Source organism: Gadus chalcogrammus, chromosome 12, assembly GCF_026213295.1.
Source record: "Gadus chalcogrammus isolate NIFS_2021 chromosome 12, NIFS_Gcha_1.0, whole genome shotgun sequence".
NCBI lineage: Eukaryota > Metazoa > Chordata > Actinopteri > Gadiformes > Gadidae > Gadus > Gadus chalcogrammus.
Genome location: NC_079423.1, coordinates 31993532 through 32019908, shown reverse-complemented (window position 1 = coordinate 32019908; position 26377 = coordinate 31993532). Strand labels below are relative to the sequence as shown.

Here is a 26377-nt window from a genome sequence, read left to right as displayed (position 1 = left end):
CTTACCAAGGGATGGCCAGACAACCCAACACTTGAGCCTTTATGATGCGAACACGCCCCTGCCTTTGATTATGTCTTTAACGTGTAAATTGCGGTCATACCATCGTGAAGCTTAATTTGGTGTATGGAGTGCATCAAATTCGAAACTAATCCAAGTGAACAACATCCAATACCCCGGTGGACAGGGGACGGCCCGCTCTTGTGCGCTGAATGACAAATTCAGAACCTCAGAGCACATGGGTGATCCATTTAGACCGACCGTTGTAAAAGGAAGCAACTCGCTCCACTCAAATTACTGATTAAGGAATAACTTAATACGGCACATTAAGATGCCCTCATCAATAATGAAGGGAGGCACGGACCATTGGTCTGCCATTACAAAATATCTGCTAGAGTGTGACAACGCGCTGCCTGCAAACAATGTCAACAATGATCACATTCTGGCCGGAGGTCAGATGTGTAGGCTTCCTATTAAAGAGGAGGATTTAAACCCCCTGCACCGTGGAACACTTTATTGAGACGATTCGGGAGTCCACTATTTGAGCCACAGAATGTGTCTGGCCGTTTGTTGTCATGTCTAGCTCTAACATCTGATCAGGCCATTAACTGCGTCAGTAGTCTGTTGAGTTGAGTCTGGTCAGGCTGCCTGTATCTGCGGCAGTACCTGCCCGGAGAGGTTGAGTCTGGTCAGGCTGCCTGTATCTGCGGCAGTACCTGCCCAGAGAGGTTGAGTCTGGTCAGGCTGCCTGTATCTGCGGCAGTACCTGCCCAGAGAGGTTGAGTCTGGTCAGGCTGCCTGTATCTGCGGCAGTACCTGCCCAGAGAGGTTGAGTCTGGTCAGGCTGCCTGTATCTGCGGCAGTACCTGCCCGGAGAGGTTGAGTCTGGTCAGGCTGCCTGTATCTGCGGCAGTACCTGCCCAGAGAGGTTGAGTCTGGTCAGGCTGCCTGTATCTGCGGCAGTACCTGCCCGGAGAGGTTGAGTCTGGTCAGGCTGCCTGTATCTGCGGCAGTACCTGCCCGGAGAGGTTGAGTCTGGTCAGGCTGCCTGTATCTGCGGCAGTACCTGCCCGGAGAGGTTGAGTCTGGTCAGGCTGCCTGTATCTGCGGCAGTACCTGCCCAGAGAGGTTGAGTCTGGTCAGGCTGCCTGTATCTGCGGCAGTACCTGCCCAGAGAGGTTGAGTCTGGTCAGGCTGCCTGTATCTGCGGCAGTACCTGCCCGGAGAGGTTGAGTCTGGTCAGGCTGCCTGTATCTGCGGCAGTACCTGCCCGGAGAGGTTGAGTCTGGTCAGGCTGCCTGTATCTGCGGCAGTACCTGCCCGGAGAGGTTGAGTCTGGTCAGGCTGCCTGTATCTGCGGCAGTACCTGCCCAGAGAGGTTGAGTCTGGTCAGGCTGCCTGTATCTGCGGCAGTACCTGCCCAGAGAGGTTGAGTCTGGTCAGGCTGCCTGTATCTGCGGCAGTACCTGCCCGGAGAGGTTGTAGCTGAAGCCCATCTCGCGGGAGACAGACCAGTTGGCATGTTCCTCCACGGAGCTCATCTCTGGGTACTTGACCAGGCAGCTGAAGTGGTCGAACTCCAGCTCCAGACAGGGCGTTTCCTAACAGACAAATGGAAGAAGCTTTTGTTGTCTGGCTCTGTTCTAAATTGATGTTATCTGTGTCTTCATTGGACGCTAATGGATGGGAATGTTGCTGCTGTGCTGCAGGAGAGAAGCGTTGTACAGTGGCCAGTCTACACAGTGTTGATTTGAAACCTTTACACAACCCTGTACTATAACATTGGTGTCTGGACTGGATCTTATAGCCGGGAACAGATTAGTAATGCTAGCTGAGTTTGTGTTCACCGTCAGCCAATCAGGTACTTAGAGAGCACAGCCTTGTGCAACGCTGTTGGTTGAGTGAACCGCCTGAAGTCTGATTTGTGAGGCTATATGTCTCTTAACATCTGTGTCCAATACTCAAGGGACCAACATTTAAATGCTTTTAAATGCCTAAAGCATTTGAATAAACGGCAGTATTGCTCAACATGGGGTGGTCCACCTTGTTGGGGTTGGAGCCGGTGACCCCGATGGGGTTGAGCAGGTCCTCCATGCCTCGGGGGACGGGCCAGAGGTTCAGGGCCATTTTGTTGGCCACCAGGGTGTGGGTGTAGTCGAACAGGTTGATGTTCCCCCAGCCCAGCGGGCAGTGCTCCTGTAGAGGGACGGGGAGACAAGAGAGCAGAAGGAAAAACTACAAATGAATACTTCAAATGTACAAAAGAAATGTAAACATCTTTCCTCTATCGTCAGGTGTGTCATCATCATGAAGTATCCCACAGCCTCTAGCCTGGGGGCAGCTTCTGAATATGTACTTCATCTCTAAGCTGCCAAGATCAACTTCAAGCAGTTCGCCTCACATTCCCTTTTCATCATGCCGCACAATTACCTACTTCCATCGAAATAAACAAAACGCTTTAATCCATCTCGGACGAATCAAGATTGAACTAGCTGTCTTGAACAAGTTGCTAGTTTCCTTTCAATTTGACCAATCAAATGTGATTAGCTTTGAATGTTTGTTTACAAATGAGAACATGATTGAGGAGGTGATGGAGCACATTGTGGCCCTACTGAAGACAACGCATGTGGTTCAACACACAATCTGTACGCACACAAACAATATGGCAAATTAACTTTAAAGGCCAAAGTGGCTTCAGTGTTTCACAGGCTCTGAACAGCTTATCTGAGCTTAGCTTTAGCGTACAAAGTATGCTGGCATTTATTTAGGCTAGTTTTCAAAAGGCAACTTTGGGGTTGTGTGTTCTCTAAGCTGTGTCAACAGCTGACAAAAGGGGGGGAGATTACAAGCAGACTGACGCTCAAAGATGTTATTTATAGGAAGTAGTGGAACAGAAGAGACTGGCACGGACCCGTGCGTTTATCTTTAATTCAGGTGGGCGATGAAAGAGCATCAGCTAACCCGACCTGGAGCTCGGCATGAACTGTCACCCTCACATCATTCATCACCAGGTGTCTGTTTCCGTATCCATTCCAGCCGTAGATGGACACACACAGAGACACAGACACACAGACACGCACGCACGCACGCACACACACACACACACACACACACACAGGCATGCACACACGCACACACGCACGCACACGGGAGAAGGGATCAATGAAGCTTGGTGTCTGTGAGGCGTATCATCACGATACTCACGACACTCTCTCTCTCTCACTCTCAGACATTCACACAGAGTGGTTTTCACGTAAGTAAGGACAGCCAGACGGCCGTTTGAATATTACATGGGGCTGGAAGACAACACTTTCAGGGAGGTTCTATAGGTTATTTGACTCAAGAGGAGTGTTTAGTTGGGCAAGAAAAGCAATCGCCAGTATCCTGGAGCAAATAGTTTATTAACTCATAAACTGAAGCAAAAGTGTAATTTCTTGCAAATTGAAATGAGATGGAAATCAATGGTTGATTATTAGGTATGTAGCATTGAGTATACAAAGACAAACGCAATCACAACCACATTTCATAATTGTCATTAACAACGAGAGACCGTTTGAAGCTTCAGATGGAGGGCAGGAAACGACATGAAGAACATCTCGCAGCTGAACTCGTGTTCGTGTGTACCGGGAAGAACCAGAAGTTGGAGAAAGATACCGGAAATAAATACCAAAAATAGGAATAAGGCCGTAAACAATGATTCATCACATGGTGATAACGATTCAGTGTGTAGTGAATCCACTGGTTGTGCAGACCTTGTTCTACACCACAGATCAAAGCGATCCCTTGTACGTGTGCAGCTTGGTTCATACACGACGCTAAGGATGAGCAAAACAACCTTACTAACTTTATTTGCCATAATATATAGCATCGTATCAATAAACCATGAGGCTTGAAAACACCAGCAATCTCCAAGAAACACTAAACTAAAGATGTATGTGTTTCCAGTGAACACTTCTTGCCTTCCTCTTCATGGTCGCACCACTGGTGTGAATCATCAACACGTTTTTGAAGTCTATGACTAGTCACCATTACCCACCCTTCTCTTTTACTTGGTCAATATGGTTTACATGACCTGGACTTGACCTGCTTCAAATGGCCCTTTCAGAGCAGAAACCCCCCATGACTGAACCGAGTGGCTCTCTGTCGCCTGTCCTGAGACAAACCGAAGGACCTGTCTGCTGTGTCTGCGCACAGAGGCCGATCGCCGAGCTATGGGAGTGATTAGTAATTAAACAGAAGCAAAGACGACACCCTGACTCTTCTTCCTGCACACAGACACACACGCACACACACACACACACACACACACACACACACACACACACACACACACACACACACACACAGGTTGTCCGTTTCCTTGTACATGAGAAATGATTGGCCTCGTAGACACACACGGATGGAAAGTGTCATTGGAGTGACGAGGCGTAAGGTACCTTGCTCCGTAGGGCACTCACCCACCTCCTTGGCTCCTTTCCTTCCCTTGACGGAGCAGATGGAGAGGCAGAGGCGTGCAGCGCGGGGGATGTCCGGGATGTACATATCGTAGGTCAGCCACTCGTTCCATCTGAGAGAGAGAGAGAGAGAGAGAGAGAGAGAGAGAGAGAGAGAGAGAGAGAGAGAGAGAGAGAGAGAGAGAGAGAGAGAGAGAGAAACTTTTTATTAGCCGTTGTGTCATATGGCCGTATGTAATCATTAATAAATAATGCTGAAGGTACAGGCTGGCTGGCCTTGGCAAGTGATTCGTTGTTTCAAAACCAGGGACGTGAAAAATGAATGTTTTTTCCAAGGCCACATACAGAGCGGCCTTATATAAACTCAAGCCTTACTTCTCTCGGTACTATTAATAACCTCTGTTCATGTCATTTTCTGACGTTTTCAGATGGAGGACAATCGTCCCACTTCTTTCACAGGCTTGTGCAGGAACCATAGTCAGGTTTCTTTTAGAGAATCATGCATACAGCCATTCAAAGTTTGGTAACAAAATGGGCAAAATGCTGCATTTTAAGTCTTATTGCTGAAGGAATTGATAGTGATGAAATCATTTTGCGTAGTGAGTTTCAATGCCAGCAATAAGCCATTATCCTTTCTCTACTGAGGAGACAAACCAATCAAGGGGCTCTATGGGGGATTAGAACACAAGGGGTTGCAGTAATTAAATGGTTTTGACATCCCTGTTAAGTTAACATTTTCCGAAGCGGAGAGTATGGGTGGCACAGGCACAATGATAGGGAGCAAACCCAACAAGGTGTCTGGAGGACAGAGACATTGCCATTGACGACTGGAGCCGTTGTGCACGGTGCTGGTGGAGGGAGGTACCTTGGGTTGGAGCACGGGACTCTCTGTGTGTTGACGTTGTCACACATCTGCTCTCCTCCGTGGTAGATCCCGGTTCTCACGTAGATCTAGCGGACCAATCACAGAAATGGTCAATGGTAAATGGACTGCATTTCTACAGCACTTCACTAACCAGTGGCCACTCAGAGCTCTTTACAATATGGCCTCACATTCCCCCATTCATGCACACATCCGCACCCCGACGGGGGAATCAGCCACGCAGGGCGACAGCCTTGAGACATTTAACTGTATTTTGTAGTGTTGTTTGTTGATGTCCTCTGTAATTCTAATCTATTGAAGCATGGTAGCAGAACCAATTTCCAACTCCACTTTTGTATTATTGTTTGTCGTACTTAGTTGTGTAGCATCTTATCCTAGCTATCTCTGTTGTATATTGGGAACGGGTTAACGTAGTGATTGTTAGTGCTCGGCACTTGATTCTATGAACATCCTTACTGTACCGACAGAGATATATTGTTGAGTCTCCTTCTTCTGACAAATGGACTTATTGTAAGTCGCTTTGGATAAAAGCGTCTGCTAAACGCCCTCTATGTAAATGTAAATGCCCTCTCCTTGTTGTGCCGAGGTCACTGTGAGAAGAGGCCAACACTCTAACACCAGTCCTGGCAGACTGTGTTAGACTAACACTATAGCACCAGCACTGGCAGACTGTGTTGGACTGACACTATAGCAGCAGTCCTGGCAGACTGTGGAGGACTGATACTATAGCAGCAGTCCTGGCAGTCTGTGGAGGACTGACACTATAGCAGCAGTCCTGGCAGACTGTGGAGGACTGATACTATAGCAGCAGTCCTGGCAGTCTGTGGAGGACTGACACTATAGCAGCAGTCCTGGCAGTCTGTGGAGGACTGACACTATAGCAGCAGTCCTGGCAGACTGTGGAGGACTGACACTATAGCAGCAGTCCTGGCAGACTGTGGAGGACTGACACTATAGCACCAGCACTGGCAGTCTGTGGAGGACTGACACTATAGCACCAGCACTGGCAGTCTGTGGAGGACTGACACTATAGCAGCAGCACTGGCAGTCTGTGGAGGACTGACACTATAGCAGCAGTCCTGGCAGACTGTGGAGGACTGATGCTATAGCAGCAGTCCTGGCAGACTATGGAGGACTGATACTATAGCAGCAGCACTGGCAGTCTGTGGAGGACTGACACTATAGCAGCAGTCCTGGCAGACTATGGAGGACTGATACTATAGCAGCAGCACAGGCAGTCTGTGGAGGACTGACACTATAGCAGCAGTCCTGGCAGACTGTGGAGGACTGATGCTATAGCAGCAGTCCTGGCAGTCTGTGGTTGACTCTAGTCTCTGGTGGGCCATGCCCCCTCTCTGGTGGGCCGTGGCCCCCTCCCACCTTGTCGATGTCCCGTATGTTGACGTTGACGTAGGTGGCGCACAGCACCCTGATCCGCAGGGTGCCGTTGATGGTCCACAGCGACTTGGCGGCCAGCTCGCCGTTCATGTAGGCGGTCGCCGTGGAGATGCGGCGGGAGTAGGAAGGCATGACAAAGGCGTCCGCGGGCAACTGGCTGTACAGGCTGTCCTTGGCCATGAGCATCAAGTTAGGCATCCGACCAAGCATGATGCAACTGCGGATGTACTGGGGGGAGCGAGGGGAAGGGGGGAGGGGGGGAGGAAGGGAGGGAGGGAGGAAGGGAGGAAGGAAGGGAGAAAGACCGAAAGACAGAAAGAGAAGGACGGGGTACGGAGGACGATGAGTGAGACAGTGTGTGTCTCACATGTCCGCGTGGACGAGAGTCATCTCATCCACGGGAACTCTTTGGGCCTCGTCCAATCAGGTCATTTAGCAGCCACGTCACGGGGTCTCAGACACTGTGGGCCCGGAGCTTTCTCTCCCTTCAAGTGAAACACTTCATCGGCGAGGCTACCCAGTCCCACGTCTCTCAGCAAGTGTGTGTGTGTGTGTGTGTGTGTGTGTGTGTGTGTGTGTGTGTGTACAAACTGTTTATTTTTGTGAGTGATTGAGTGAAAGAGTGTGTGGTTGTGTACAATGTGTGTATATAAGTGTGTTTGTTGTTGCTACAATGTGTATGAATGTCTGTGTGTATGTACTGTGTATAAATATGTGTGTTTGTGTGTGTGTCTGTTTGTGTGCACTGTGTGTAAATGTCTGTGCACTGTATGTAAATGTCTGTGCACTGTATGTAAATGTGTGTGTGTGTGTGTGTGTGTGTGTGTGTGTGTGTGTGTGTGTGTGTGTGTGTGTGTGTGTGTGTGTGTGTGTGTGTGTGTGTGTGTGTGTGTGTGTGTGTGTGTGTACCTTGTACTGGCTGATGGGGTACTTCTCCAGTAGGTACTCGTCACAGCCACAGACCTTGAGGATGTACTTGCCCTGGTACTCCTGGACACACATCTTCAGCTGCTCGGGAGACAGCCGCATGCTGCGCGTCTTCTTACGGATGGCCTCCGCGATCACCTGGAGACGGACCAACGCTCGCTTTACAGCGCTCACAACACAAGGCCGCTCAAACGCTCTGTACAATACAGCGCAGAATAAAGAAACTGATTAAAAACCATTAACACCTTAAAACGCATCAGCGCCATACAGTGGAAAAGAAAGAAAAAGGAAAATAAAATAACACATTGTAAATCAAACATAAACATAATTGATCAATACGGTAATACCGGCAGAGAAAGCAGTGTAGACGAAATGCCAAGTAAAAGATATAAATGTCTTATAAAATGCTAATTAAAAGCTAAATTGAAGAGATGGCACTTAAAGATGTTTACTGAGCTTGCTATGCTGATTGGTTGAGGTAACCTGTTCCACAGGTTAGGGGCATGATTAATAAATGCAGCATCACCAACACTTTTTTGGGTTGTGATGTAACCTCCAATCAGCAGCAGGAGACCTCAGTCTTCCTGTGGGCGTACATGCTGTCAGCCAATCAGGGAGGCTGACAGCAGGCGGCTTTCTCCTTTTCGTTTTTGCCAAAGTATACAGAGTATAACAGAGTTTGTATGAGTCGGAGCCTCTCTATAAACCTCTTGGGGAGGACAGACCTGTTCGGGCACACAGTCGTGGTTGATCTTCAGCGTGTACTTCTGCTTGTCGTTGTTGGGGGAAACAATCACCCAGATCACCACGATGATCTGACCTGGAGACAACCGGAACACCCCCACACAGACCCATAATCATGTTCATTTTCCCTCGAGCAAACTGAAATCAAAGATTCACGCATTATTGGCAATAGCTGTTGCATGACGAGCTAGTTAAAGAAAGAGAGTTGGCGCTGCTTTCAAAACTCAGTAACAAGAGCCAAAGTATACGATGGCAATCCTCAAAGCTGTCTGACTCTGGCCCTGCTGGTCTGTCGTTAGACCCCACTAGGGGCCCTGACGGGGGGGCTACCTTTGTCCAGCTTGCTGTGGATGTGTTTGGGCAGCTCCTGTCCAGACTCCACGCTGGGCGGGTAGACGTACAGCGCTCGGCTGTGCGGCCCGCTGACGTCCCGCAGCTCCACCGAGTCCTTACACACGCTGAGGATGTTCCTCCGGAAGTCCTGTACCTCGGGGTCCTTCACCAGGTCGAACTCACACACCGGCATCCCGATGGCGAAGCCTAACCAGTCCACCGCCACCCAAGAGGAACGAAGAAGTTGTTGTTAAACATCTCCACAATGCCGCAGCTCACTCTGACCGAACCACAGAATCTCAGGCGGAGCGTACCGATCTCCCGGTTCAGGATCTTCTCCTCGCGGTTCCCCACGGGCTCGATGACCTTGAGGAAGGGCTGGAAGAGCCGGAGGTCACAGAGCCTGCGCGTCTCATCGTAGAACTCCTCCCTCTCGGCCTCCTGTCGCCGGGGCAACAGAGGAGAGATAGCACGGCGATAATCACATCAGCACCGCTCAGCGTTTCACAGGCTTCGTCCAGACGTACACCTGCTATGATTTTTCTTCAGCTCGCCCCCTCCCTCCTCCCTCCTTCCTCCTCACCTGTGTGACGCTGACGAAGATGTAGGAGGCCTGCTCCTGCAGGAGGTGGTGCAGGGGGTACTTCCGGGCCTCCCTGAACAGCTCGTGTTTGATGGTGATGAGAGTGGCCTCACGCAGGCACTCCAGGGTCAGGAGCATGCCGTTTGGCAGCAGACAGTCCACCAGGATCCTGCACAGACACGGCAGTCTGCACACTCACAATAACCACTAGCGGCACCAGGAGATCAATACCAGGACCACGGATTGGATCGTTTCAAATCTTACTTCTCAGGATCAAATAAACACTGTTGTCACGACAATACTGCTGCAGTACAGACAGACAGTCGCTAAAGTCGTCTGTACAATTTCCTGTCCTGGGTTAATAAAGTACCTATCTTATCTTAGATCTCACTTTCAATCTTCAGTTAAATAAAATATTTTTTTAAAAGGAATACGTATTGCTCTCGTTTATTAGCATCATAAGTATGAGTAATTTGCATTAACACGGTTAATCTGTCACAGAATTTCAAAAGATATCATGTTCAGCAGAGTCAGCAAGCAGGCATCCTAATTACTTATTCATAGCCATGACGCATATTCATCACCATGTTAATTCAATGGTTGTTCTTACGTGATTACTGCACTGCTATCACCTTCAGTGTTTTACATCTCACAAGAGCTTTTCAACTATTCTCCGGCCTGACATTTAGACTTGAGGTCAGACAGAAGGAATAGTACTGTGGAGACCACCAATCAACATCGGCATGTTTAAAACAATGCCTTCAACATGCGGTGAATCAGCTCACGCTGCGGTGACACAACGACACAAGAGGAGACGGGACCACGTGAGACGGACGCCCGGGGAGGGGACCTACCTGGGGGGCATGAGGTGGATGCCCCAGAGCTCCCCAGAGGACGGCCTGGGAGGCATGTTCCCCGGCCCTGCCCCAGCTCACTCCCTCAGCCCCCTGCGGGTCCAACCGGGACACCCAGAGGCTCCAACCGGGACACCCAGAGGCTCCAACCGGGACACCCAGAGGCTCCAACCGGGACACCCAGAGGCTCCAACCGGGACACCCAGAGGCTCCAACCCGGGACACCCTGCCCTGGGAGACAATAGGGGATGTAATGAGCCCTACAGCTCAAACCATTTCACAGAGGGGGCACAGGTAGGACACTAAACTAGTGGAGATAAGTCTTCTCCCCGTGCCCTGGTCCATATGTTGGTGTAGGGGGTACCTTTAACAAGGCCCCTTTAGCATGTTAGACCAGGGCCTTTGGACAGACAGAGGTACAGACAGACTGTCTGTCTCACTCGTATCTCTCACTCTCTCTCCCTCCATTCTCTCTCACTGCTCTCTCCCAGCCTGTACCTGACACCCCGTGCCTCACACTCTGGTGTCCTCCGCTGCCTATCGATGCCCCGCGATGAAACAAAGTCCATCAGAAGAAGACGTCACAAGCTGAACCAAACGGGAGGACACAGAAGCCACCAAGACGGAGCAGAGCATAAAACATTCATCCGCTGACACCGACCGGCACAGCGTGTGGTGGACGGAGGTGGAACCTACCGGAGCACATTCTCTCTCTCGCTGAGCAGTATTGTCCTATTCCCAGTTCAAGGTAACCGGCTGAAGACTAGACCGCATCTCAAATCCACGTACTATTACACTGCCTTCCCGGTCTTGGCAGAATATACTCCCGCATTAGCATTCACAATAGTTCCTAGAAGCAGACTTCATGGTCCAGAGCAATGCACAGTGCTGAGCTTATTGGCCGGAGACCTCCTGGTGTTGATCAACAGCAGATGACTTCCCCTCCTCTCAGGATGTCCGAGTTCCAGGGACTCTGGGGCCACAAGTCCCCACCACACTGAGGACTCCTTTGTTTACATTGCAGTTCTATACTCTTTTTGCATCGGATTATGACGTGTCTCATGTGACCGCCTTGGCACTAGGCTTGACCTGTTTAATTGAACTGTACTTTTGGCATGCACAGAGGGTTTACAACACTCAACTAATCACTCAAGTGTTAAGATGCACAATCACTTCAATGACTAATTAATGTATTGATGCATTTAAAACTTAATTTGGTTTAAATACAATAATACCGCCAAACAGACTAAAAACACATGACAATCTCACAAACATTGCTTATTGTCTGTAGTTAACCTTATGATAACTATTGTATACAAGTCACATAGTCCCACTGTGAGTTAATGAAATGGTAATTGTGTCTCTTATTGACTAAGTACTGTAAATGAGCTAGAATTACAGGCATTATTTAAGGACATCATATGATTGGTTTGCACAATTGCAGATATTCAGGTCTCTGTGTGACGACAAATTTGGCAAAAGAGTGCTCAGTAGACTCTTGTGGCGTCATCAGTGACCCTGATCAGGATTCAGCCCGCCACCAAGGGACAGAGGAAGCTTCCTCACAACACAGGATGTGAGGAAGTGGAAAACACTGGCCTGGACACGTGCGCTTTGAATGTAGAAAAAGCACTGCTGAATAATACTAAAAGAGGCCAACAGTAATAAGAGCTGAACCACAGGGTTGGTTTATACAAGGTATACAGTTTGGTTTACATCATTGTTGTTCAATTGCTTTGAGATAACCAAATGCAATTTGTGGTGCCATTAGGGAGCATAAAAGGTTGTTTACTTCATCCATTACACAAATGAAAAGCCAAGTGATGTATAGGCTAAATCTATCCCCTCTCAATGAGGAAACTGTACAGTGATGATAACAATGGGATGCGTACCTCAGAGAAGGGCTCTCCTACTCTGTCGATGTGGCAGTCCCACCCTTCATGTTTCAGTCCATGTGCTGCAAATGAGAATGCGTTATTAGGGAGAGAATTCCACAATTTCAATCGAAACAACATTTAGTATTTGCTTCCAGTGTGTAATCCACCAGTGAAGAGAGAACCGGTGACAGATATAATATAGCCCAAAGATGATCCCTTAACACTGTTCTGAAACTTTGAAACCTCATCGAGAAGAACGTAAAGAAATCGATGCCCACACATGAAGAAATGTTTTGGCATAATAGGTCAGCTGTATCACCGCTGTCAGACCACTCTCAATTCAGAAGAACACACACGCTAGCCCTGACGTGTTTCACCGTGCGCATCTACAGTAGGTATTACTGCAGCAGCCCATTCAAAGCTGCTACATTTTTACATCCAAGAAATCTAAATAAATTAATACAATATCATGTTCGAGCACCATTAAAGTTAACGTAGGTTGCCGAATTTATATGATTTTGATATGATTTGTCAAAAATAAATCCATTTATAGTAATAGGCTTATAGTACAAACTGTTTATATGCTGGTGTGATTGTATGAGTACCAAGTTCACAATATACATTTGCTAAGAAAACAAATTACAGTGTTTATTAAATACTTGGTTTGCGTGCGTGCATTAGTCTATTACCGTAATACCTGCAATAAACGCGACCGTTTAGAACGCGGCAGCATTCACCGCACTGGTTTGCTTTTAATTCCAGTAAAACCAGACTGCTGAACCATTCTGCACAGTTAAGCAAAGAGTTGACAACTTGTTATCAGCCAGCTTGTTTATGAAACGTTCAAACGTTAGATTGTAAATGTAGTCGTTGTTAAAAACAGCAGACAGAGCGCATACGTAATGAAGAACCATTGGTTGTATCCTATAAGAGAACTTGACAAAGTATACTTTGTAAAAAGGTTAGTTATGACTAACCTTTTGAAGCCAGGCTTCACCGGTGAGGAGATGAGGATCTATAGGAGCTGTTCGGGTCTTAACGCCCGGCGGCCAGAGCCGTGGTGTGGGAGCGACTCTCTCCGTACCAGACAGTGGATGACGGAACCAGGGTTCCGCATCGACCACTGCTCATCCTGAGAGAACGAACCCGATCTATAAGACCGCACATATGTCCGCTACGATGATAAGATGTTTTGATTCGCAATGCTGCGAGAAAAATGTCTTCACGCGATGGAGCCACGCTGTCTTGGCACGGAGCAGATGATGCTGGCTGTGTGTGTGTGTGTGTGTGTGTGTGTGTGTGTGTGTGTGTGTGTGTGTGTGTGTGTGTGTGTGTGTGTGTGTGTGTGTGTGCGTGTGTGTGTGTGTGTGCGGATATGCGTGCGTGTGCATGTGTGCGTGCATGTGTCTTTTATGTGGACTTAAATAAATTGCTTAAATATGTGTGTGTGTGTGTGTGTGTGTGTGTGTGTGTGTGTGTGTGTGTGTGTGTGTGTGTGTGTGTGTGTGTGTGTGTGTGTGTGTGTGTGTGTCATGTCATGTCCATTTGGATGATGCTTTGATGTGTACCTAAATTACTATTGAATCTAACTTAGCGACCCATCGCCCATATCACAGCAAACGGTTGTGATACTTTTTACCAGTAAAGTTATTGATTTAATAATGAGTAAGGAAGAAGTTTAAGGAAGACTTCCTCCCTACACTAGATTATATTTCCAATGTTTAGAAGTTAAGTTGTTAGCTTCGTTTAAATGCATTGTAATTTATGAGCCACACGATTACTTAGTTACTTGGTACGAAGCACTCCGCCCCCCAGATGTGTGATGTTTCTAAATGTGCGGACTATTCAACTCATTAAGCCTGACGTATAACATTCAAGAACAAGTGTCATAATTGCCACCCATGCAAATGCAGCCGTGCGGTCGGAAGCGGACTGTACCAACCCAGATAAGGGAGTCCTGAAAAAAACATCCATCCATTTATCCACCAGTGCTCCATTATTTTAACGAAAGCTGTTTCGTAAAGCCCTTATTCCCCAACGATATAACGTCGTGGGTTCTAGTCATAAGAGAGAAAACATCGACATTATTGTACGTTATCACTCTTCCTCTCTGCACTTGAGAACACCCCTCTCATACGGAGCGATCAGACACCGTAGGATGCTGATGGTTCGGACCTGCTGGCTGCTGCTGGCTGGCTGCAGCCGCTCCGTTTGGGCGAGAAGTTGAGCACGGGGATGATGGCGCTGCACATGAAGAACAGAGAGGCATCCTACTACCAAAGTGCACCATTCTGCAGACATTTCAGCTTCACTGACACGGGCCATTACCTCGCTCGCTTCCCAGGTAAGGAGGGCTTTTGTTTCCTGTAAGGAGCCACAGTCTTTGAACAATCATATTCGCTAATGTGGGTAAAAAAAGGCATCAGAATGAAAATCTATCCGCTGAAACGCACTGAAGAAACGCACTGTTTAAACCGGCTTCATTATATTTTCTGTCCTCATCTTAGTGTGCTGTGGGGATGAGCCCCTGGCCACTCTCATAAGTCTATTCCCGGCACCTCCTGGGATATAAATCAAGATCTTGTCGCACAATTGTCAGCATCTTCTCGGAAGAGATCGTCTGTAGATGGGCGCAGGAGTCCCCGGGATGCTTAGGGTTTGACTGGATTTTGAACTGATCGGTAGTTTAGATACTAATTCAGAAAAAAAAATCATATCCTGATAAACGCGCTTTTCTCTGTCCTTTCTTGGTCTATATGCTATTTGGTCAACTTTGCACTATTGCGTTTCCTCCAGTCTGTCTTCGCAGCTGATGGTGACATATGCTGATGTGACACTGTGTGGGTGTGTGTGTTCATGACGCCTCAAACATGAGCCATGCTTTCAGGCTTTTAGCGTGATAACACAACAAATTATATAAATATGGATTTGACGGATTATAACAGTTTGACCCGTGTGGCACACATTTCAGTATGGTTAATTATATGTTGTCAAGTTGGCTACACGCTGGCCACTGACAAATGTGCTTTGTAAGAAGCTTTTGCTAAAGCGTCTGCTTAATGCCCTAAATGTAAATGTAAATGCCACTGTTGTTTGCCGGATAAATGACGACTAATGATATTTCAGTAGACTAACAGTCAAAGAACTTGGTCTTTCAATTTGTTTTCAGGCAAATATAGTCAGCATATTTTAAGGGCATAAGCAATGTATTCATGGACCACAATATTATTTAGCTCAAGAGTATGAAACTTTCTCAGAGCCAGCAAGATCCAATACTTACACCCATTTCAGGTTTCCCCGCACATATGCGGGGCAAAAGTATGATGTTCAGAAACGATGTACCCACTACCCAGGCCGTTGAACGTACATATATTCTCCCGGCGCCCAGTGGTGCAGATGGAATCGGTACGGGATTCATGTAAGGCTTCACATCACTTCATAATTGATGTGGCCCCGCACAACTCGAGAAACGGTGAAGAAAATGAACACTTGGCCTATTTATAACGGGAGTCTCTATAGAGCAGACAGATGACCGACTCCAGGATGGAAGCTTTGTGTCTCAATGCGTTGGACCAACGGCAGTGGTGATGGTGGGCACTAAAAATAGACAAAGATTAAACATAAACAAAAGCGACAGGATTTTATGAATTGGTAGTTTAAAGGGGAGAAGTTTCACGAGTAGGCTATATAGAGAAACACACAACACACGTGTATTTCTGGCATTTGCCGTCCTTCTTTAGTTGTTCATGCTGTATACATGTGGAAGGCAAGGGATAGTGTGTGCGTGTGCGTGCGTGCATTGCTTTGTTGATGTAATATCGAATGAGGATAATTGTTGGTGAAGGGTTATTATAGTGAGTTATTACATATGATATAAATTATGTTACATCACAGTGTCCTATAATAAGGTTGCATACATTAGTGGCTCATTAGTGTTTTCTGTTGCAGGAAAAAAAAAAAAAAAACACTTGCCCACCCCCCCACCCCCTATTTACCCCCATCCTCCACGCACACGCACACATACACATACACATACACATACACATACACATACACACACACGCACACGCACACAAGGTAATAGGACTAATGACAGACTGTTGGGACGAGCGTTGGTTGCTGATGCAGCAGTGAGTGTCTAACACGTTTCTCCACACAGGTATACACCAGGTATAGATAGATACAGCCACATAGACACCAGGTATAGATAGATACAGTCAGATAGACACCAGGTATAGATAGATACAGCCACATAGACACCAGGTATAGATAGATACAGCCACATAGACACCAGGTATAGATAGATACAGTCACATAGACAGCAGGTATAGATAGATAGTCACATAGACAGCAGGTATAGATAGATACAGTCACATAGACACCAGGTATAGATAGATACAGTCACATAGACACCAGGTATAGATAGATACAGTCACATAGACGCAGGTAGAAATAGATACAGTCACAGAGACACCAGGTATAGATAGATACAGTCACATAGACACCAGGTAGAGATAGATACAGTCACATAGACAGCAGGTAGAGATAGATACAGTCACATAGACACCAGGTAGAGATAGATACAGTCACATAGACACCAGGTATAGATAGATACAGTCACATAGACAGCAGGTAGAGATAGATACAGTCACATAGACACCAGGTAGAGATAGATACAGTCACATAGACAGCAGGTAGAGATAGATACAGTCACATAGACACCAGGTATAGATAGATACAGTCACATAGACACCAGTTATAGATAGATACAGTCACATAGACACCAGTTATAGATAGATACAGTCACATAGACAGCAGGTAGAGATAGATACAGTCACATAGACACCAGGTATAGATAGATACAGTCACATAGACACCAGGTATAGATAGATACAGTCACATAGACACCAGGTAGAGATAGATACAGTCACATAGACACCAGGTATAGATAGATACAGTCACATAGACACCAGGTAGAGATAGATACAGTCACATAGACACCAGGTAGAGATAGATACAGTCACATAGACAGCAGGTATAGATCACTCCAGAACTTTCGCTCTTCTGTGTGGTTCCAGACTGACTCGCCCCCTGCGTTCGGGGGCGGTTCGCTGCCGTACGGGACAGAGATTCTCGGCCCCTCACACTCCCCCGGGGGGAAAAGCCCAGCCTGGGATTAGCTGCTGGACGGAACAGCCTTGCACATGAAGTAGCTCACATAATTGGCACTTAGCGTCCATCGTGTTCGAGGCCCCAGGGTCCACCGAGAGAGCCTTCCTCACTGAAGAGAGCTTTGGGTTTTGTTTGTGTTTTTCGGTAAATTGCATCAGTTGTGTTTTGGTCGCTCTCTCGATGCTCCTGAGAAATTGCTCCCAGAATATTGGAGCGCCGCCAGAGGCCAGACCGTATTAAAGTGGTTATTAAGAATTGACTCTATTCTAGTCACCTAGAGCCAGTAGCGAACAGTGGGTTTTTCTAGATAGAAGTCATTCATAAGCATGGGACTACAGTACAGGTTAACTGCAGACATTAGGGTGTGACCGTAGGCCATATTAAGAGAACAGGCTCAGCAACTTGAGGCTTAGTCTAAGCGCTCTAAGGCTTAGTCTGTACCCCCTTTCCAGTGGATATGGTAACATCGTTCTCATGTCATTGTTTCAGCGGTATCGTGTTCTATTTTCCGTTATCTTGAACAGAACTCATTTTAGAACAGAAACAATTTCCCCGATGAGTGAATCTCAGTCTGGGGCCGAGCGGTTTAACTTTTGTGTTGCGTCTATTTCCTCCCGCTGTGTCAGCCGCCCATCAATCAGCTTCTGTTTGGTGCTAATGGTGAGATGTTGAAGACATGCCATAACCCTGAGTAGGGTCGTTTACGTAGGCACGTGCACGGTATTTGGCACCACACACTAGACATGACGGAGTGGGCGAAGGGTCTATTTTTAACTTTAATTTCAATTCTAATATCATGCATACCTTTTGAGACCTTGAATCCCAGGGAATAGAAAGTACATAGAGTACTAAATAGTGCTATAGCACTTGATATAGTACTAAAGTACCATATCAAGTAGCTAGGGTGTACCATCAGAGCTATACTGGTCCACTCCTAAAGCTAGCAGTCACCTTCTGGCTGGCCTCGCAGTCTTCCGTCCAGCATGCCTTTCTCCTGAGGTCATGATGTTAGGGGACAGACAATCGGACAGACCGTGTGGCTGAGGGCCAAACAAGGCATGACACGTGGAGACAGACAGACAGACAGATAGAGAGGCTCTGTATAGAGACGGATGGACAGATCGCAAGCTTCAGCAGTCGGAAAAACAAACATTAAGGGGTGTTATTTCGGGTTCATGAATCATCGCTGTCGGGTGTCCAATAAAGCGCCTGATAGAAGCTTCCAGCACAGTGAGCTTTGACACAGCTGCTGGCGTAGCGCAAAGCTAATGATGTTCGGGGAATAAATGTGGTTCCACACACTCAGAGACACACAAACATACCATACATTTTCAAAATGTCCCTAATAATCCATATTTGCTGTTTCATACATACACTGTACACACACACATAAAAGCACACACACACACACACACACACACACAAACACACATGCACACAAATGGACGCAAACAAACATACGACAACAACATTGTTAATGTGCAATCTGCCCAGCCAAGCCATTCGACTTCAGGCTCTGATCATACATGAATAGACACATAAATAGATGATGAATAGACACAACTCTTATCCTCACAGTCAACGTTGTGTGTGTGTGTGTGTGTGTGTGTGTGTGTAGAGACATCAGAGTGGTTGTGAGTGTTTGTGCGATGCGTGTGTCTGTGAGAGTAGTCCTCCGTATGCATGGCTGCAGCAGAAGCCTCTCCTGATGCCTGTGATGCCCGTTGGAGGGAGAAGCTCTTGTGTTCCTCGGGATGGCTCTTGCCCTCGCCCTCTCTGTTGTGCATCCCTCCGGCCCCGGGCTCTGAGCCACGGCCTGCCCCACTCGCTGATCTCATCACGCACTGTTCGCTCTGTTCTGTGCGTCCATTTCTGTGGATCCTCGCATTAATGTCATTATCTATGATTCATTCCGTATCCCTCATGTTTACCCATTATCTTCGCTTTGTTTTTTTACATTGCATTCACACACTTTAATATACGGTGAAGCACTGGCACTGGGTCCCTTCTTAATTTATACAGTTTGTTGTGTTAGTCCTTACTTTAGCTGTCCTTACTTTTATCTATTTTTAGCACGGCTTTGTATTTTCATTGTATTGTATTTTATCCTGTGTCCTCCATTGCTGCCGGCCTGTGACAAACGAATCTCCTCTCCGGGAGATTAATAAAGATCTATCTATCCATCCTTCCATCCATCCATCCATCCATCCATCCATCCATCCATCTATAATTTCGGAGAAATAATAATGTATGCATAATTATGGTAATGATGGATTGGGAAGTCTACAATAATAATGCAGCTATAGTTTAAAGGACAAATCCGGTGTAAAATGGATCTGGGATATGTTTAGCATGATAACGAGTTGGAATGTTAGTTTGGAAGCAAAAAAGCGTGCATAGACGCATTCTTAAGTTGGCTGTTCTTAGCCGATTCTACCAAAACGCTATAAACTTGGAACGATGGGGGCATTTGTTATGGTAAAATCTAAATCGCTATTTTAAACCACTTAAAAGGCTAGAAGTAGCCAGACACTTCTTTGGAAGTATAATAGGGGTCTTAACATATAAAACGAGGCATTGATAACTTTGTAAGTGTACAGATTGTTTATTAAAAAGGATACCATCAGATCACCCGTCGACGCCATCTTGTTTTTAAGACTCGATAGGTAGATTGACAAACACAGAGATTGTGCCATCCGTTAGCAACACGCAATCTATGAAGGCTGATCTACTGATGGTATTGTGTGTATATAATGTCCTTTTTAATAAACAATCTGTACACTTACAAAGTTATCAACGCCTCGTTAAGAGCGATTTCGTTTTTACCATAACACATGCCCCTATCGTTCCACGTTTTGATAGAATCGGCTCATAACAGCCAACTGAAGAATGCGTCTATATGCGTTTTTCTTGCTCCAAAACGTTATCATACCAAACAAATCCAAAATCCAGTTTACACCGGATTTGTCCTTTAAGTAAAGTTGAAGGCCCAATCCCATTTCTACCCCTTACCCCTTCAAAACAAGGGGGAGGGGTAAGGGTAAGGGTTGAGGGGTAGAAATGGGATTGGGCCTGAGTCTCTTTGGGATCACGATACAAAGACAGCCGTCTTTGTATCGCGGCGGAGCTTCCACTGAGCAGCGTGCCCTCTCTGCCCTGAGTCCCAGCAGGCCCAGAGAGCGTCATGAAGCCCCCCCTCGCTCTCTTCAGCGCCCCCCAGCAGCCCTTCCACCACATGGAGGCCCTGCACCAGCTGGGGCCCCCGCCCATGGCCCCCGCCCAACCCCTCGGCCCCCCCCCCATGATCCCCGCTCCGGCCCTGGGACCCCCGACGCTGATGAGCGGTCAGGCGCTGGGCCCCCCGCCGATGGCCTCGGTGCACACTCTGAGGCCCCCGCTCATCGCCCAGGTGCACAACATGGGCCCCCCCCCCATGGGGCTCCCGCCGATGGCCCACGCCCTGGTGCACCCCCCCATGGACCACATGCACGTGCTGAGGACTCCACCGCTCGACCTCTCGCAGACCATGGGCCCCCCCCCAGGGAGTCCCGCGCACGCACTCGGGCCCCCGCTTCTAGGGGCCCCCAGGGGCGCACGGTTCACGCTTCCCCCGGGCCCCATGTCCTCCCCCCCGCCCCCGGCCCCGCCCCCCTCCCAGCCGCCCCCCCGGCTCCACGGACCGCCGCCCTGTCTGCCCCCCCTCCCGGCGCTGGTCCCCTGCCCCCTCCCCGGGCGGCCCCCCCCCCCGGGGCCCCTGCCGGGGCACGCGGCCCCCGCCGGCGAGTACCTCCAGGAGGAGGGCTCCCCGCTGGGCGTGGACGACCCCGACGGCGGCCTGGAGGAACTGTGCAAACCGCTGTACTGTAAGCTGTGCAACGTGACGCTCAACTCGGCCCAGCAGGCCCACGCCCACTACCAGGTCGGTTAAAGAGCTCCTAGTATACTACCGCTTTTATGGTCTTTGTTTCTTATTAATGACTCCTAGGCCTAAAAAATTAAAAAGTGTTTGGTTCCAGTTTCCGACCGACCCCAAATTATTTTATGATCATGGAAGAAAAAAAGAAAAAGTTTGGATGCAAACTATAGATTACGTTTTTGTACGGCACCTCTTCATTCTGTACAAGGATGAGCGCATTCTCTCTTTTTAAATTAAAACAACCTACCTATCATTCGCTGCTGCTGGAAAAAAATAAATAAATTCCCTACCTGCCCATGACCTCAACTGACAACCAACAGGAACCAAACTTTTCTTTTTTTTAGGCCCTATAGAGCAACATGACACGAATCACAGCACAAAAAACGATGTTAGATTTTCGGAAAACTCTTCCTCTCATCTGGGCGCTTTCAGCATTCTCTGTCGACACTCGGCTTCGTCCTTCTCCGCCCCTCGCCCCCCTTCTGCCAACCCCACTTCGTTGTGATTGGTTACCGTCCGGAAAAGCATGTTGCAGCATTACCATACATGGAAAATCCGGATTGTTCTACGTAGATAAATCCCGGAAATTTGAACGAGTGAATGGCGACGGGCGTCCCTAGTGTTTAGCGTTCTGCACAGGCAAACCCAGACGGTCAGCAGGGATTACGTCTAAATGCATGTACGTCATTATTTGACCCTTTAGTACAGTTAAACATGACTATAAATCATTATAACAACGTTTATAGGTCATAAAAGTCGAAAAAGCATAATATGTGCTCTTTAAATTAAGTTATGGTTTCAAACTGGCAGACATTACCATGTTGGAAAAGTTAGGTTCTGGATTTGCTAAATTGGTATTTTTTGTTTTCATGAAATGATGATAAATGTTTATTTATGATGCGTATAAATATTGTATTCAAATACAATATATATTAATTTACAAGAACAACACAGTGGTTACTCTTACTAACCCTAGTCAGTAAGTGGGTCACTAACCCTAGTTACTAACCCTAACCCTCCTCTCACAAATGTCTACTCACGTTTAGGGAAAGAATCACAGCAAGAAGTTGCGTAACTTCTACGCAGGCAGCCAGCAGCCGCCCGGGGCCCGGGTCCTCGAGGTGCTGGAGTCGGGGGGCCCTGCCCCCCTCAGCGCGGGGCCCGGTGACGGAGACACGGGCCGACAGGTGAGGTCACCCCTCACACGGAAGCACGCCAGAGCCATGTGTTCTTGGAGGTGACGCACCCACCAGGACCGGGACTGATGAGGCCGGGTGTGATTTGGCGTCCCCTGTCAGGATCACATGAACAAGACGGGTCCTCGTCAGATAAAATAACATGTGTCATCCAATACCTCGATGTACTAACATTTTGGTTCTGGAGTAATGTAGATATTTTATCCTTGCGTTTATTGTTCTTAGCAGCAGTATGACATGTATACTATTTATTAATGGAACAACATTTGATCAAGTTCAGAAAATGAGTTCACCTTTCTTAAATTCTGCTCTTAAGAGCGACAAGAAAAGTCGACACACATGTCAAATATTATTCAGACATACGGCAAAAAACGTCCTCTGATTTCATACGAACATATCAGCCCCCATCTCCATCTCCTCCTCCTAGCCTCCTAACCCAGCGATGTGTTTCTGTGTGTGTCTGCGCCTGCAGCCGCTGTACAAGGGGGCCACTCGGGTCATCCTGGCCACAGAGAACGACTACTGTAAGCTGTGTGACGCCTCGTTCAGCTCGCTGGCCGTCGCTCAGGCCCACTACCACGGCAAGAACCACGCCAAGAAGCTGCGGCTCGCCGAGGCCCAGCAGAACTCCAGCAACACGTGGGTGTTATCCAGGGACACGGTTCAGACGGGATTCCACTACGGCTGAACGATTTGGGGAAATAGTCAAATTGGGATTGTTTAGACCAATATTTTGCTATTGTGATTTAGTATGCGTTTTTTTTTTCTTTTTTATTTCCTTATGTTCTGTATTAATCAAATTTTTTTCTACGCAGCCTTCGCGATTGGCATATTGTGTTCTATTACATCGCGATTTCGGTTTGTATTTGATTAATCGTGCAGCCCGAGCTCAGACTACTGCTGCTGCTGTAGCAGTGGCTTTAGACATAAGACCCGTTTGGTCTTGTTGACTGAGGTAGCCCCACAGAGCCAGACCCTATTGGCTCCCCTCGTTGGGTCTGGAGACCCTGCAAGGTCAGCTATGTTCGTGGAAAGGCGTCGGCAGTCAATTTGACTTTGCAGCTGAGGCTTCGGCACGCCAATAACGTTCACATTTAACTAATTCCTGAAACAGCGTCTCCCCGGTGATTGCTATGTTACTCGCTGCGGTTTGCCGATTGGCCGACTGAATGTTGTTGTGGTTCCAGACTTTTATCTGGAGGCAGATGCAGAGTTGAGCTCCCGAGTTTATGGCTGGCTTGGCGAACCCATGGCTGAGGTATAAACTGCAAGAACAGAATCCAATAGAACAGAATGCAATATTAAAACTGTTTGTCAAAAACAAGGCTAGAAAACTGTGACTCTCTGGAAATGTGATTGCCGCTGAGTTTTGTTCTCTCACTCTATATGAAACATGTAGTACTCAGGTGGCAGCTGTGACCGCCGGTTCTCTGTTCTTGAGCCAAACGGGCATCAGACCGCATAGCTCAGCCAAGCCCAGCTGGAAGCGACCGTAGTTCCTATATCGGCCTCTACGGGCTCCGCGTTGGTCGCAAGCCACATTATTTGCAAACGGGAAGAAATGTTATTTAATTCTCAGATTAAAAAGCCAATCAATCATCAGAATCTCTGTGGATATTTCATCCCCATATTATATATTCTGCAGGTTCCTGTTTGACATTTTTATTTTATCACACAGTTGTTTGGCCGTAGGCTAGCGCGAGTCGGCCATTTAGTCCCGCCCTCAACAGATCAATCGTCACTGCTAGTAGCAGGAGTCTCAAACACTAGCTTGGGCCCCCAGTGGAACACGTAGGGCGGGCACATCGTCGTCCCCAGACGGCCTTGTGTACTCCGACGTGTGACATCACAGACGTAACGTCAGTGATGTCACACGTTGTTTTTCTCCTCATACAGTCTTTGGTTTTACTCTATATGTTTGACGATGTGATCGTCTGTCGCAGGGACGGGAGCGAGGTGCCTCCCAGGAGACACAGGAAGGACAGCAGCGAGTACCGACTGATGAAGACCCGGCGCCTGGCGCAGGTGCTGCCGTTAGTGCCAGGTAGACATCACACCGTCCAATCACAGGGCGACCACGGACAGGAAGAGCCCACTCTTTATCTGGATCCAGCCTGTGTGTAAACAGCTCTAGAAAACAGATGCTGTAATACTAGGTGTGCTATATGGGCGTGTGTTACGGAATGTCATAAACAGCTCATATAAAATGAAGAATCAATTAGTAAAATATGTAATAAATTGATAATAGTTCAAATACATAAATCAATTGGTTAGAATGGAGATGTCTTACGTCATTAGATAGCATATACATATTTCAAAGTCTCAATATAATATATATGTTGTCATGTGTCCATGATTTCATCTTTCCATACTGTCAGTCCATCTTTAACGTACAGTTTAGCATATTTTACAAAACCTTTGCACAGCGAGGGTCACTCAGTCGATTGCGTTGGTGGAGTTAGAGCTCTAAATTGATCCGTCTGCGAGCAGAAGAACCAGTAGAGCAGGCTGGCTGCCGCTGGTTCTGCTGTTTCATCCTCGGTTATTATGTCAGGGGAGTGGACTCATCATAGGCCGGATGACAGACATACAGACAGACATACTGATAGACAAACTGACAGGCATACTGACAGCCACGACACTGATACTGAGAAAGAGAGTCAGCTGCTGATTATTTGTGGCAAACTCAAGGAATTGTCTGTCTGTCTGTCTGTCTGTCTGTCTGTCTGTCTGTCTGTCTGTCTGTCTGTCTGTCTGTCTGTCTGTCTGTCTGTCTGTCTGTCTGTCTGTCTGTCTGTCTGTCTGTCTGTCTGTCTGTGTTGGGGGGGGTGTGTGTGTGTGTGTGTGTGTGTGTGTGTGTGTGTGAGATTGACAGTGGAAAATTGATACAGTAACTAATGTGACATCTCAACCACATACCGATAATATGATCTTGGGCACATTTATTTATATCCACACTCACATACTGTAGTTGTACGTCACTTGAACAATTTGGAAAAGTGCTTGACACTCGTACTGTAAACCCAACACACACTCAACACACACACATAAATGTGCGTACAAAAGAGAAATGGATTGCACAAATAAGTGAGGTTCAGTTAGCATAATGCAAATCTGTTTAGTGTCTTTTGCCGTGCGTTTGTACGTTTCATTATAACTAGTTACAGAGTGTTCTTTTGGACTGGAGTTGGATTTCTGGATCTAATGCTTATGTTGTCTAACACCTACAGGCTTTTTATTGCGTGAAGGCTAATTCCCTTTCTGCAAATGTTCACCACTTCTACTTCTTGTACTACTACTTACTAAACGTGCAATTCACCACCGAAGAGTAGCACATTGCAAAATCTCTACTTCCCTCTGTTGGCACTTTTGGAACGTAATTATCAACAATGATATTGAGAAATGAGTCCATCTCCATCCCTCCCCCCTGCTCCCTCTCCCCCATCCCTCCCCCCTCTCCCTCTCGCCCCAGGGCCGTACTACAACCCGCGGCCCCGGCTGCGTATCCCCCGGGACCTGGCTATGTGCGTGACGCCCAGCGGGCAGTTCTACTGCTCCATGTGCAACAGCGGCGCGGAGCAGGAGAACGAGTTCCGGCTGCACCTGGAGAGCAAGCAGCACAAGGCCAAGGTGTCGGAGCTGAGGTACCGCAACGAGATGGAGAACCTGGGCTACAGCTGATGGGGGCGGGGGGGGGGGGGGGGGGGGGGGGTTCACCTAATGACAGAGCGTCATTAGGTGGGAAGGAGATAGGAGATAGGAGAAGAGGTGGAGAGTGGAAGAAGAAGATGTTAAACACAATGGGAAGAGTTTGGGGTGTGTGTGTGTGTGTGTGTGTGTGTGTGTGTGTGTGTGTGTGTGTGTGTGTGTGTGTGTGTGTGTGTGTGTGTGTGTGTGTGTGTGTGTGTGTGTGTGTGTGTGTGTGTGTGTGTGTGTGTGTGTGATAGGAACGAGTGCGAGGGAACCTGAAACGTTTCACGTGGCGTTTCATCGACTTTTCCCCAGAGAGAAACAGACTGAGACCAAAGACAAAGGAGAGCCGG

General features: G+C 47.7%; 2 protein-coding genes across 4 annotated transcripts in view; one reads left to right on the top strand and one right to left on the bottom strand.

Annotated features, from left to right (window-relative positions):
• pik3ca (phosphatidylinositol-4,5-bisphosphate 3-kinase, catalytic subunit alpha) overlaps positions 1 to 13284 on the bottom strand; it is a 22933-nt gene extending 9649 nt beyond the window's left edge. The window contains exons 1-13 of one of the 3 annotated variants that reach the window (XM_056603769.1): positions 13028 to 13284; positions 10870 to 12130; positions 10174 to 10404; positions 9320 to 9488; positions 9051 to 9177; positions 8734 to 8943; positions 8385 to 8479; positions 7642 to 7797; positions 6715 to 6960; positions 5317 to 5402; positions 4459 to 4564; positions 2041 to 2193; positions 1464 to 1598 (exon numbers count right to left, since the gene is read on the bottom strand). In XM_056603769.1, the coding sequence (XP_056459744.1) occupies positions 1464 to 1598; positions 2041 to 2193; positions 4459 to 4564; positions 5317 to 5402; positions 6715 to 6960; positions 7642 to 7797; positions 8385 to 8479; positions 8734 to 8943; positions 9051 to 9177; positions 9320 to 9488; positions 10174 to 10229 (1539 nt within the window). In that variant the 5' untranslated portion in view covers positions 10230 to 10404; positions 10870 to 12130; positions 13028 to 13284. The remainder of the gene's footprint in view (positions 1 to 1463; positions 1599 to 2040; positions 2194 to 4458; positions 4565 to 5316; positions 5403 to 6714; positions 6961 to 7641; positions 7798 to 8384; positions 8480 to 8733; positions 8944 to 9050; positions 9178 to 9319; positions 9489 to 10173; positions 10405 to 10869; positions 12131 to 13027) is intronic. The other 2 variants (XM_056603768.1, XM_056603770.1) reach the window with 2 other exon arrangements.
• A 989-nt stretch (positions 13285 to 14273) lies between these two features.
• On the top strand, positions 14274 to 26015 carry zmat3 (zinc finger, matrin-type 3). The gene is made up of 6 exons (XM_056603322.1): positions 14274 to 14394; positions 20390 to 21141; positions 22185 to 22325; positions 22807 to 22973; positions 24278 to 24378; positions 25807 to 26015. The coding sequence occupies exons 1-6, from the start codon at positions 14286 to 14288 to the stop codon at positions 26013 to 26015; spliced, it is 1479 nt and encodes a 492-aa protein (XP_056459297.1). The 5' UTR covers positions 14274 to 14285.
• The last annotated feature ends 362 nt before the right edge of the window (positions 26016 to 26377 follow it).

Excerpts from the sequence above, each read along its gene's own strand:
- zmat3 (XM_056603322.1), top strand. The coding sequence starts at position 14,286 with ATGATGGCGCTGCACATGAAGAACAGAGAGGCATCCTACTACCAAAGT. Across the intron at positions 22,326-22,806 it reads ACGGAGACACGGGCCGACAG|CCGCTGTACAAGGGGGCCAC; the intron begins GTGAGGTCACCC and ends CTGCGCCTGCAG. Across the intron at positions 22,974-24,277 it reads CAGCAGAACTCCAGCAACAC|GGACGGGAGCGAGGTGCCTC; the intron begins GTGGGTGTTATC and ends CGTCTGTCGCAG.